The sequence below is a fragment of the Gymnoscopelus microlampas genome (assembly GCF_963454915.1).
Source record: "Gymnoscopelus microlampas genome assembly, chromosome: 13".
Lineage (NCBI taxonomy): Eukaryota > Metazoa > Chordata > Actinopteri > Myctophiformes > Myctophidae > Gymnoscopelus > Gymnoscopelus microlampas.
Window position 1 is genome coordinate 26,267,999 of NC_139950.1, and position 14,467 is coordinate 26,282,465.

General features: G+C 44.9%; 1 protein-coding gene across 1 annotated transcript in view; it reads right to left on the minus strand.

Moving 5' to 3' along the window:
* The window catches only part of b3gat2 (beta-1,3-glucuronyltransferase 2 (glucuronosyltransferase S)), a gene marked incomplete at its 5' end in the record, with an annotated part of 43,021 nt that overhangs the window by 4,686 nt on the left and 23,868 nt on the right, over window positions 1-14,467 (minus strand). The window contains one exon of the mRNA XM_084076226.1: window positions 3,954-4,102. Coding sequence (XP_083932352.1) covers window positions 3,954-4,102 — 149 coding nt within the window. The remainder of the gene's footprint in view (window positions 1-3,953; window positions 4,103-14,467) is intronic.

Consider the following 14,467-nt stretch of genomic DNA (forward strand, 5'->3'; position numbering starts at 1 on the left):
ACAGCAGACTCGGTGCTCGGTACTTCCCATGCTCTCCCTCCATCTCTTGCCCTGTCTCTCCCTCCTTTCCTCTCCATGTCGTTCACAGTCTTCCTCTTCTCCTTTAATCTCTCCTTCAGTACATCTTTCATCCATCCATCCTTCCATCCTTCCTTTCATCCATCTCTGTCTGTCCTCCCTCTGTCTCTCCACTCCCTCTTTCCGCTCCCTCCCTCCCTCCCTCCCTCCCTCCCTCCCTCCCTCCCTGTCTGTCTGTCTGTCTGTCTCTTTCTCTACATTTCTCTGTCTCTGTCACTATTTTTCTCTCTCCCTTCTCTCCCTGCTATCATCCATCTCCATCTGCCTCCCCCCTCCTTCCACTCCTCTTGTCTTGTCACAGCCTGTCTGTCCACATTACTGTCCTGGTCTAACTACATCACAGCAGCTGTCAGCCTCTCCCAGACACACACACACACACACACCCCGCAGACAGGCCATTTTCCAGCCCTCCTTCAACCAAGGTCAGGACCTAAATGTTGGGATACACTCTTCAATACAGGCGGCCGTCGGAACCCCCCGGTTAAAGGTTAGGTACTGTCAGTATGGTTACGTTTAGATTCAGCCTATACCTTTTTGGTCAGAAATTGTCAGAAATCTTTACAAATATAGTTCTCTTCTGAAGCCGATGGGTTGGGCTGGCCAATCAGGGAAGCCGATGCCTCACCCCACAGACAGAGAATCGGCACGCTGGTCAAGACTTAACCGATTGAGTGTCTAAATGGAAGTACCGGATTTGAAAAAGATCGTTTCAGGGGGAAATACGTCCGACGGAACTCCCGCACCTATAGACACTCTCTGCATTAGGTTGTGACCAGGCTTTTGTCTTTGCAGATGAGTGAGGCTGGGAACGAGGCTAGAGAATCGGTGATTCCAGTAAGTCTGGATCGGTCGGACAGTGCCAGAGTTATGCGAGGGACAGACACACACACACACGTTTCACTTATCAGTAAAAAATAAGACCGGGTCTAATAACGGAATGTTATTAGACCCGGTATTATATCTATATATATATAAACTATATGTGTAAAAATACAGGGAGGTACTTGGCAGCATGCACAAGAAGTTTAGTGCTGATCAGTCCAGCGGTTTACTATTAGCTCTGGACAGAATCACAGATTCTGAGGAGCCTTGCCCCAAAGACTCAGATTAAAGTCAGATGTTCTTCCAGTGCCGGTGTCAGCCCGAGTACCGATGACTCAGACAGCCGTGTCACTGTGGCTGTTACTGATGATGTCACGTCTCTCTGGCTGCACAGCAGCAACCTATGAGCGATGATGTCATCTTCAATCCACAAAACATCAAGCATGTGTGTGCGTGCGAGTGTGTGTGTCTATATATGCGTGTACCCTCGATGTGTGATAGATGGCAATGTCAGGTCCTCCTGTCTGCACGGCGGTGGGCGATGACTGATGATGTCACGGCCGACTAATAGCCTGTATTAATATCATCAGCGGGGCTCCTCCATTAAGTTAATGGGGCTGATAATGATGAAGATGCGCTCAACACCGTTCTATCTGCAGCACAGGGAAGCTAGGGGGTAAATGATGACACTGGGTCCCAGGTCTTTAGACTATTCCCTACAGGCAGGGAATAGAGTGTCTGCTAAAAGCTGAGGGTGGGACCACCCTCTGCTTTTAGCAGATGCTCTTATCCAGAGTGACACATGTGGAAATAGAATGAGCATAGTTTATTAGTTTCTAACACAAGCAGGCTGTAAACGTCTGAGTGTTAATGTAACTCTGAGAGTGTACGAAATGACCCTTACGGATCCATTTAGGCTCCATTTGTACACTCAGAGTTAAATTAACACAGAGTATTTTACTGTGCAGGCAGGCACAACCTACCGCAGGAAGTTAAAAGCACACATTCCGGTGGCAATCGATGGCTTATTGCTTTAAGCTTGCCTCTGGGAAAATGCCTACCCCTGCTGTGTTTGGATCAAACCCAGGCAGACGTCCTCCTGTGTCTTCCTCCTGTGTACTGTCTCCCTCTCTGCTTTCCTACTGTCTGTCTCAATGAAATGAATACTGAAGTATAAAGGGGAGGGCATTGCCTGCTCTCCTTTTGAAAAATGACATACATTGGCCTAAGCACATCTCTCACAAGCTTGCTGCTCTGTGGAAGAGAGCATTTCTTGCAAAATACAGGACAGATGGTCTGTGGGGAGACTTCTACCAAAGCAACATTGCTTCTACAAGTGTTACGCTTTATTGTACATAAACATTTTTGTCACATTGCGCTGACAATCCTATCTAGGGCAACTTGTGAATCCAAAATTCCTACAGTAGATCACAACATGGTATGGGATACAATGGTCTGAGCCAAAGAGCCCACACAACATTTTCTAATTGAAAAGATTTTCTTTTTTTGTCATAGAGATGTGATAGGACAAGTTTTTTTTATGAATGCAAGATATATTCAGGATATGGGGGCTTCTTCCATGGCCACCAATGTATACAGCCCTCATACGAGAGGGAATCAGGTCAAAGCAAAGCAAAGCAAAGTTTGTTGTTTACCCAGGGTGTCGGACTAAGCACGAAGCTTGTTTCCAGCCGGACCCTGCATGGAAGCCTTGCTCAAGGGCTATTCAGCGGTGATTCATGATTGATGTGATGAATTGGGGAATCGAACTAGGGACCTTCCGGTATCAAGGCCGCCCCTCTAACCACTAGGCCACCGCTGCCACTGTCAAGGGGTGGACTGCCATTGCATTGTAGAAAGTACTAATGCAGGAGAGATACAGCGTAGGGGGGGACTTGAGTCGTTGCTACCAGTGTAAATTAACAATGAAAGAGTCCACACATTTAAACCCAGGGCCTGCTGGAAAGAATTAACTTGGGGCCATATTTTGTGACATTCTCTCTGAGCTCTTATAGCCTGGCTGGAAGAAAGTGTAATGGAAACCATTTCTCAGAAAAAGGGACGCTAAGACAGTCCACAGCGGGTTGTCAAGAGGATGGGTGGTTTCATAAAGCCAAGTGCCGACAGCAGGCTGCGGCAGCACAAGATGAGCCACATCGATCTGGGCTGTCTGAAGCGCACAATTTGAATTGATGGCAGCAGAATGCCATTTCTGTCCAATTGGAGCTTTGCGCATCTAAGTTTAGTTAGCGCCACCAGTCACTTTCATGACTCATTCTGTCAATAGTCCATAGGGTTAAGATGCCCTATGGCGCATTGTTGTCATGGCAGCCATTGTTATGAATTTTGCTTCAGGCTAAATTCCTGATGTAAGTGTAGTGCCACAAGCCGATTTTATCCCCCTTGTGTTGCTTTGGAAAGGGAGTGTGCACATTGATAGCATTGAAAAATGCTTTGGAAAGGGAGTCTGCACAATCAAAAGATTGACAGTGACTGTGCTGGTTGGAGGTTAAGAGTGACATCTTGGACTTTACAGGGATTGGCTGAACAGTTGGTATATAAAAAGCCTTGCTCAGGCTGATCCTTACCAGTCAATATTGGTGGAGCGGATGTAGTTCCTATTTATATGCCGTGGCACCTAGTGGGCGAGGGTGTGTGTGTCCGTGGCTAATATCGCTACTTATATAATATATAAGTACGTCAAGGAAGTAAGTTCCCAAATATTTTCCATGCATTGTGAATATAACTTTTTTTCACATAATTGTGAAAGCATGAATACCCAGCGCGGACTAGCATTCGGTTGAGGACACACACCCGACGTTTCTCAGCGTCGGGTCCAGGTACCAGCAGGGCACCAAATCGACTCTTTAACAGGTCTGTAACTCTGAGTTAAATAACACTGGAGATTTTCCAGTGTAGATAAAACATTAATAAAGAGAATCAAATGGATGTCTGTGGCCTAATGCATATGAAACTGAGTGTCCCTGAAATGAAATGTGTTTGAGAATCGCTTGCTTAGGATGTCACGTCATTCACAGTATGATGGTACTGACCCGGGTGCAGTTGTTGGCCTTGGGCTCCAGCTCGTTAACCTTGGTGATCTGCTTGAGGAAATCGGACTCCTGCATGCCAGGCTGGGACCCTCGGCGCTTGAACTGGGCCCGCGGGTTCGCCAGGATCACCTGAAGGTTCACAGCGAAACCTGGGAGAGACGGAGAGAGCGGAGGAAGAAGAGAAGAGAGGGAGACGGATAGAAAAGAACAATCAAGACAAGAAAAGAGCAAAGGAGAATGAGGAAGAAAGAGAGATGGAGGAGAAAGGGGAACACAGAAAAGATAGGACATTTGACTTTGTGAAATGGGTCGCATACAGCAGTGGTTCTCAACCTTTTCTGGATCAGGGCCCACTTGAAAACATTGAAAGTATGCACACAAGAAGCACCTTTGTTTGCACCTCCTATACACACTCACGAGACGTTGAATGATTCCCTTCCCCGACAGGTAAATGGCCTCCACTCATCATGGTAAGTAGGCCTCGAAACTAATTATGATTCTTACTATGAATCCCATTATAGAAGATGATACAACACATTGGAGGAATATTTTGACTGAGATGAGCAATTTCTTACCACAAGGGTCTATGTTGCTTCTCGATAACTGCACCCATTGTGCTCTGAACGTCAGTAAAGAGTGATGGAGGGAGAGTTATAAAGCATTACTTACCATGAGGCAACAGCACTGTAAGTAAAGAACATTTTAGGCATCTATTCAATGCGCTTTCTCAGCGCTGCATATAGTACAGAGAGAAAAGATTAAAAAAACACGGCAGAGTTCTGGCTATAAGTGCTTGTCGACAGTGTTGGCCAGCAAAACGTATAGAACAGAGTGTAAATTAGCCTTTGCTTATTTATACTTTTTTGTACAAAATTGGCTAAGGGCATCGGGGTCAGGACTGACACGTTGCCCATCAAGGCACACACACGCCACAAAAGTGTTCTGATAAGGTAAGTCAAGTTAGCAATACAATTTATCCAATTTGAAATTCAATAATGGCTACAAAATGGCATTTTAATAATGACAAAATTGTCATCATTGCCCATTTCACTGTACTGTGTATATTACAATAAATGCACAAAATCTCTGTATATCTGTCTGTACGTCTGTACATCTGCATGTAGTTCATGTATCTCGAGAACCGTCCAACCAACCAACTTCAAACTTGGCGCATGCGTCGCCGACAACTAGAGGGAGTGCCGTGCCCAGTCGGTCGGATATGCGGTTGCAAATAACAGTTTTGGGGAATGGTTATTGTGAAAAATATACCAGTGAAAGATTATATCAAAAATAACTTTCACTTCAATTGAAAAGGTTACACAGTATGACTTTAAAGTACAAACCTGCTTTAATGTCTTACTGTATATAATACCTTAATAGTCTTTTTTAAATTTCTATGTTTGGCTCTTTGGGGTGGTGCAGCGCTCTGATTGTCCCCCGGTTTAGGATGTGTTTCTGTCTCTTTTGTCTGTAGCAGGATGTCCATATGAAAGCTTCAGACTAGTATCACAATGTTTGTGGTCGTCTGTGTTTTTTTTTACCACATACAAACCATAAAGGTGATGCTCTGATCATGGAGTAATGATGGGGAAAAATCTGTTTTGAAGCTAAAAGGCACACTTTTTTTGCCATTTTTTACTATTTTGAAAACATTTCAAAATAGTTAAAATAGCTGATCTACAAGCTCACAACGTGTCGATGTAGATCGGCTAGTTGAACCATTTAAAATGTTTTTCAAAATAGTACAATATGGCTATTAAGTTTAGGCATAAGGGGTAAGGCGGCGCGGCCGGGCGCGCAAGATAGGGCCCCTAGTCTCTGCACTAGCGACTGCTGCTTAGTCAGGGCGTTAGGGAGCGTTCAGGGTGCATTACGCTCTCCTGGTGAAACTCCCCACTGATATCAGGTGAAAAGAAGCAGCTGGTGACTCCATGTGTATTGGAGGAGAAGAGACATATGGTTGTCTACTACACCTTCCCAAGGCCAACACTGAGAGGTTGGCAGTGACAGCGACCGCAGTACACACTGGGAACTGACAATGACTAAATTGGAGGAAAGAACAAATGACATACAAATGTCAATTGACTGTGGTAACAGTCTGAAAACATCGTTTTTTCCAGACTCGAGCTGGGCACCGTTGGATGTGCCTCGCCAGCCCGGATCCCACTAGCCGTATCGTGTCCAGGTACGACCCACCGTTTGGGCACTATCTCCGTTTTAAGCTGAAAAACGGCCAGCGAAAGCTGCCTGTGTACGCCCTGAGGAGCGCTGTGGCCGGCCACTGTGGACCAGATTATATGGTAGCACTCTAGCATTGCATCACTTGCTAACGTCTATATGCTAAATCTATACAAGCACACATACCTGAGATATTCAAACATACCTGAGATATACAACCATTTTGAAGGCCTGCATACGATCGTCCGACATCTCATGACATCATTGCTGTTATTATACTGTTCAGTGAAATTTCTAACTTCAAGGCACTCTCTGTCTGCCATATCAAAATCTCTGCCCGCCCCTCCAGAGCATGGAAAGCGAATCAAAAAAGGTTGAGAGACTGATTATCATTAAATAATAAAATATCAACTTGGCCTTTAGAGATCATCACGTCTCGTCCTCCTTTCATGTTTTATTTTTTCATTTAGGCTGCACATTTTTCAGTTGCTTTGAGCATGGAATTTCGGTTTGAAGGATCATTGGTTTGATTCCCAGAACAAAGAGAAGCCACGAGCCTGCTTCTCTGATTTCTCAATCGGCTGGTTCTCGACTCCAGACTCCTACACATAGCACGTCTACAAGCTCACAGCACATCACAACGCGACGGGTTGTGAGCTTGTAGATCGGCTAGTATAGGGTTGGGATGGTTAATTAGCTCTCATGTCTGTTCCTTGGGACTCAAACTCCTTCTAGTTTCATATTCTGTCTGCTGTAGTGAGTCGGTTCAGTTCCCCCTGGTGTCCCGGCCCAGGTCTAATTTAGTCCCTGATTAGCCACTACAATGAAAACCAACACTACTTGGATTGCCCTCGGCTAGCGCTCTCCATGTTTCATAATTTCCTCAGTCATGCAGAGAAATATGAGAAAAGGCAAAAATAGACCTCTGTCCCCTGGTGAGTGGGATTGGCTGTGGAATCATCCCACTGTGGTGGGTTGGATCAGGTTCACTGGATGTGGTGACCTTGACATTGCTCATTCGCCTGCAGCTAGGAACAGGTGGTAACATTTGTAGATGGTTAATGACTTTGGCGGGGAGACTTGTCCATTAAGTGCACTTAAATCCTTCCGTTAATAGGATAAGCGTGCGTACGCAGATTTAACTAGAAAAGTGCGCTCCTCAGAGATCTTCGCCAGGCCTGGTTCGCTACCCAGGGCCGCCAACGTTTGGAAGTCAATTATAGCCAATTGGAATGGCATATGATTAATCTACTCATACAAATTGATCACATGACTCTAGAGATAATCTTTACGGATTTGTGTGAGTTTTGGACAAAATCTGTAGGAGTAGTAGGAAAAATGTGTTTTGAAGAAAACACAAAATTACGGAAAATCTAGTCAATACGGGGGAATTGCGTCTTGAGCCAAGGAATTCCTACTGTACGACCAGCGCCACCATGCCGATTTGAACAGACCAACAGGCAGACGGATGGACAGGGGCGAAAATATATTCTCCGGCCTTCGGCCTTCCAGAGATAATAACTGCCACACAAAATGGTACATTAATTAGTTTCACAAGCTGGGCTCTGACCTGGTACTGCCCGGTATCAAAGACAGAACCTTGTGATTCTAAGTGGAGTAGACAACTTTACAGACTAATCAACCCAGACACGCTACACACTGGTTACTATTTAGTACAACTGAATATTTTCACGCTCATCTAAATGCCTAGCAATTAGTTGTCAGATAAGTAGTAAGTAGATAAGTCAGTGCTTTGTAAACCGAAGGTTCTTCGTTCAAAACCAAGCATGACCATTTCTTTCTAAGTTTGTACCTGGCTCTAATCTTTCACCGAAGAGCACACAAGACAACTAAATGAGCATGAACCACGGTGGTACAACGGCGAGATACAGAACTAAGAAAATCGAGACTCCAAAGGTAATTGGTTCAAATCTACTAAGACTACTTTTTTTCCCGATAAAGTATAGTTTTGGACCGGACTGTGACGGAGGGGCACAGTCTCAAGCAAACTTGAGCCACAAGAGGCACCACCGAGCGCGCCGAGTGTTGCGAAGTTCGCTTTGGGCCTACTCAGCCCCGTTATGTCCAAGTTATGTACCGATAGGCACAGAATCGTAAATGATGTTGTGGGGACTGCGTTTGCCCCAACTGCCACTCAAAGTGACTACTGGCCAATCACAGCGCGTCTTTGCCGGGACTTCCCCAACTCTCAACTTCCGGTCCCCAACCACCGTGCACTAACATAGCTCGCGTCTGTGGTAGGGGAGATAAGTCAGTGGTAAGACTCTGTCTGCACCGAAATCCTATGAATTTTAAGTTATTACGATAGTTGTCACAAGCATCTTCCATGACTGTGTCTGTGTTGTGCAGAACATAGTCTGGGAGGGTTAGCGTCGGAGCTTGGACAGCAGGGGCGCGGCCACTGCGTTGTGATTCAAATCAACAGCCAATGAAGAAAAGGGGGCGGGATCCACATGCAGTGGGTGTTGCATCTAAATAGGATTGACGGGAAGCAATTTCCCCTTGAGAAATTTCGGCCGCCATTGTTGTGTACTGCTGTTTGCCTCTCGTCGGACTTTTTAGACGAGTTGCACAGCTCTCAGACCGGTAAGAGGCGTGTCCGCTCAGATTCAGAGCGTAAGGTACATCCCGCCCACAAATACCAGGGCTCTGGCCCAGAAGTTCCTCGCCAGAGCTGGCGAAAACTTCTGGGAACTCAGATTATGCAGAACATAATGGTATTGTCTAATAAGCAGATGATCCCTGGTTCAAATCTACTTATTGGAATATTTTCACTGTGAAAGCTAAATGCTAAGGAAGTTTGTACCTGGCTCTATCTTTCACTCTTTCACTGAAGACAAGATAATTGATTTAGTATGAGCCACAGTGGCACAGTGGTAAGATACAGGTCTTGAAGAGCAGAGACATTTTTATTTATTTAAAGTAATTGTTTTAAGTAGTTTTTTGGTACATGTGTACATAGCCGTGGGAAGTGGGGGTGCTGAGGGGGCTGCAGCACCCCCTGAAAATAAAGTATGAAAAAAAAAAAAATATATATATATATATATATTTTTAGATTAGACATTTTTGCATAATGTGCCTGTTGTTGTTGGTCGTTATTTAGGGGGGATTTAGTGCAATAAGTGTTCTGGAACCGAATTAACCGAATTAAATTAACAAAATAACCCCAGAAACCGCCCAGAAACCGCAAATTTTCGCGCACACACTGGGCACGTGCATACAGCACCCGTAACCTATAACGTCTTCCCACGGCCCTGCATTTGTACACTCTCAGAGTTATTGAGGTCTGTGCCCTAAAGCATATCAAACTGGGGGTCCTTGAACTTAAAAAGTTTACATCTGTGTGGATTGTTTCTTGTTTGTGTCACTTAGACAAAGATGCACTATGTAACCTCTTTCTTCTCCTCTCCTCTCCTCTCCTCTCCTCCATGCTGTTTTCTAGGCCGTATCTATCCTACATTGTGACAGGGGCTAGCACCAGTCCTCTTGAGTAATGCATCTGTCAGAATGGGTCACAGAGAGGAAGAGTAGATGTACGTATATCTTCTACTGATTGCCTCCTGTGGGCTTATGGGGGTCTGCATTTTAGGTCAAAGAAAGGTCAAACAGCATCTGTCTCTTTTTTTTCTCACACTCTTGCCCTCTGTTTTCCTCTGTGTGCGTGTGAGAGAGTGTGTGAGAGAGAGCGTGCCTGTGTGTGTGTGTGTGTGTGTGTGTGTGTGTGTGTGTGTGTGTGTGTGTGTGTGTGTGTGTGTGCGAGCGTGTGTGCGTACATGTACATTATTTATATATATATATTATATATATATATATATTTTATATATATATATATATATATATATATATATATATATATGGATATTGATATATGGCCTTGTGATAGAACTCTTACTGTTAGCATATAGTGGAATCAGACGTATTACTTCCCGTATATGATACCCTACTGGAGGCTAATCACTTACAGCTGGAAGCAGCCCAGGTGTATGGGATAGATATGAGAGCAATTACAAGATAGTCATCTCCTAACCTGCAGTCAGTCCATGTGATATGGAGATCACGGCAAATCAGAGCTATGTTAGCCCCGGAGGCTATTGTCCTGATGCAACGCAGACTTTGCCCCACTTCCTTTGTAACCCACCAGCTGCCCTACATGGGTCTAGACCACCGAGCAAACTAGTGTTGTTGTTCGTGTATGAACATATTGTCTTGGACAGCCTTTTACTGTAGATTATACATACCATTCAGGATGATTGGACCACATATAAATATAGCAAACTAGACCATACCCGGCGATGTGCGCAGCCAAACTATATGCAGACTTTTGGGTTATGCGTTCGGAATGCATAGTTTAAGTCTTGGACGGTTATTTAATTGTATTGGCGTCAATGGCGTGTGGTGTATGTGTGTGTGAGACAACCCGGTCATTTACGACCTGACGTGGAATCGTTGCCACCCACAACCATCAGAAGTTGATGTTTATGCTGTTTCAGCTAAGCTATGTGTGCTAATTACACAATGTGGATTCAAACAGTGCACGTGTCAATGTGTGTGCTAGTGCTATGGAGATGATATCCAAAGCTCCCTCCCACTCATAAAACGCAGTGTGTGTGGTCACAGGCCCTAAATGAAAGTCCTTTATAAGTTTGCTGTGTCTGTATGTTCTGCTGTTGTCTCTGTGCCGGTGTCTGTGACGATACCATAGCCTGAACACGTTTACACAAAAACATGAATAAACAGCATACATTTTGGGAAAGAGAAAAACCGGCTTCGTCACTGTCTGCATGTGCTAATAATGGTCAATGCAGAACGAGTGCAAGTTCAGATCAATTGCTCAACCCACTGAAGAGAACCATGTGGAACTAAGTGATGGACAGAGGTTTCCTTATTTATATGTAGCATATATATCTATCAAATACCCAGCCTTTATTTGACTGGGAAAGTAATAAGCTTATGCTAATTGGTCAGCTGCCGTATAACCCCCAGGGGCTGATATAGCACATGAACAATCAATGCAAGCTAAAGCTGTATCTTCCCTCTGGGTTAAACCAGCTGACCAGGCAAGGTGAGAGATATAGAGTTGTCTCTTGCATAATCATGCCCAATTTAAACTCAATATCAGGATTTAAAGTATACAAAACATAAATTACATTTTTTTCCAGTTTTGATTGAAACAAAGAGAGATGGAATGTTTATTTATTTCATGTGTGTCTCTGTCTCATGCATGCATACGCGCACACACTCCCACAATGTTGCACTAATCTTTCACTCATGTCTTTCACTCTCTCTTTTTCAAGCCTCTCTCTCTGTCTCTCCAGGGCTTTTACTGTTCCTAATTTACGTTAACGACATGGCATCAACATGTGACTGCAATTTGTTCTTGTTCGCGGATGACTCCGCTTTCCTGGTCTCGGACAAGAACAAATTGCAGGTTGAAAAAGCCAGAGCTCGGTAAAATCTGCACATGGCTCGCTGATAACAGACTGTCATTACACCTAGGTAAAACTGAATCCATTCATTTTGGGCCCAAAATGTACCTCAGTAAGGCCACAGACTTTACGATCAGAGTGGGTGACAATCTTTCCAGTGATAAAATGGCGACAAAAGTTATCAAGAAAGTCAACCAAAGAATACGAGTTTTGGGCAGGATCTCCTCATTGGTCAGTAGGAATGCACTGAGGACACTGGCTGGAGCACTCATCCAATGACATTTTGACTATGCAAGCACCTCATGGTACTCTAGCGCCTCAAAGGCACTAAAATCAAGACTACAGACCTCTCAAAACAAACTAATCAGACTACTACTAAACCTCTAGCCTGCCCCAGCGCGTCTGATATCTGGTCTAGAGGGGCGGATTCAAAATCTCCGGTGAAAACAACCGGTGGCTCCCATTGGTTCACCGATCTGTGCGCCCGCACCTCGCCCCGCGCCCCTCCTCCTCCCCCAATGCGCAGCATTGAGAGCCCTGACGTCACAACACTTGGAGCGACGCCCACTGCACTCTGGTTGGTTGGGGAAATGAAAGGTTGACTCCCACTTCCTATGGCAGAAATTTCAACAGCTTCGTCAGGCTTTCTTTTTGAGCAAAACGCGAAGGAAAATAAAAGTCTGGAGAACGAGGCTACTAAACCTCAAACCCAGGACACACCTAACCACTAGTCATTATGCTAGAGTGGGATGGCTCAGGGTAGAGGACAGAGTACAGCAACTTGCAATGGGCCTGGTCTTGAAAATACTCAAGGGACCAGTGCCCATGTATCTGTCAAACTACTTCAACAGAGTGAGAAACGCCCACGGGCACAACACCACAGAGAGCTCCACTGATCTTATTAACCCCCTGATTCGGCACAAACATGGGGATGAATTCATTCTACTATTATGACACCAAAATGTGGAATGCCCTACCACCAGCCATCAAAAAGTGTGACTCTCTACCCTCCTTCAAAACCATCATAAAAGAGCACCTGCAATTTGCAACTGGATCTGTCCGTGCATAAAACGTGATAATCTCCCATTCAATGCATTGATAGCATTCGAAGCCGGTGGTCCTAGACAGTCTTCTAGCTTGCCAAAAGAAATTACCCCCACTGTTTTTCTGTAAATATACTTTTAGTAATGGAAACAAGTCCTCAGGGCTTTTTGTGTTATGCTTTTAGAATTATTGTATAACTGTACTTCTGTTCTTTTTGCAAACTGTTAATGTCATATCATTTAGTTTGAGGAGATCTCTCTCTCTCTCTCTCGCTCTCGCTCTCGCTCTCGCTCTCGCTCTCACTCTCTCGCTCTCTCTCCCTATCTCCCTCTGTCACAAGTGGCAGTTCAACAGCAGTGATAGAACAGAGAGTGTGCTTGTAGGGTGGACATGGGTGCTGGAACATGTGTATCTGCATAATCAATTCCATTCAAGTGTTGTTGAATGGAAATGTGTGTCTGTGTCAGTCCTCCAACTGAGGTAATCTTGTGTGTATGTGCACATGAGCACTGGCAAACATACAACACACACATACACACACACATGCGCGCACGATTGTGCGTGCGTGTGCGCGCGCACAGTTAATAGTAATCCATGCTCTCATTGTCCCGGCAGCAATATGCGAGGGTAAATGAGATGGAGCTTTGGCGGGTTGCTAACAATGCATTGTTGTGCCACAACACAACGTTATTAGGACACACTTGAACACCGGCACCCGGCGCGTCACAGGGCCCTATTGTACCCTCACTGAATAATGATTTATGGATGAATATGGCCTGCATCTTTTCAGCCAGTGTGATAATTATGTTCATTTAGGAAAGGAAAAAGGAAAAAAAGAAATGGCTTCAGAATAATGCTGCAGAGTACTAAATCGTGCGCGTCGAAAAATCGACAGCGTAATTACTGAGAGCTATGTAATAGAAAGACTCATAATTACTCTGTGTGGTGTTTGCACGCGTGTGTGTGTGTGTGTGTGTGTGTGTGTGTGTGTGTGTGTGTGTGTGTGTGTGTGTGTGTGTGTGTGTGTGTGTGTGTGTGTGTGTGTGTGTGTGTGTGTGTGTGTGTGTGTGTGTGTGTGTGTGTGTGTGTGTGTGTGTGTGTGTGTGTGTGTGTGTGTGAATTACTATACTTGTGACAGCCATGTCCCTGCGACAAGTATAGTAGAATTTGCACCTGATTCGGATGCTATCAATGCATTGAATGGGACATTATCACCTTTTATTAGACCATTGAATGGGCGAAGTAGGCGACCTACTTACCTACCCGCGATTTATCAGACCATTCATTGGGTGTTATCAAGACATACTGACCTACCAACGGAGATGACTTAAATAGTTCAGTTTCGGTTTTGGTTTTGGTTGTTTTGGTTTCGGACCATGACGGAGGCGCGCAGTCTCAGGCGAACTGGAGCCCCGCGAAGGACCACCGAGGGAGCTAAAGCGACCGAGTTGCCGTCCTGAGCGGTGCGACGTTCGCCTGAGCCTACTCAGCGCCGTTGGAGTTATGTACCGATAGGCACAGAATCGTAAATATTGTTGTGGGGACTGCTCCGCCTCCAAAGTAGGTCAGTAGCTCCTGATTACGCCCAATGAATGGTCTGACAAATCGCGGGTAGGTCCGTGTATCGCCTACTCGCCCATTCAATGGTCTGATAAAACGTGATAATCTCCCATTCAATGCATTGATAGCATTCGAAGCCGGTGGAATTTGAGGAGTAGACATCGTGAGTGTCACCTTCCAGGTCCTCACAAGAGAAATGGTTGTTTTATGATTTAGAAAAACATTTTTTACAATAGACTTATAGAATGTAGGTTTAAGGGTTGGGGTTAGAGTTTTCCCTATTTT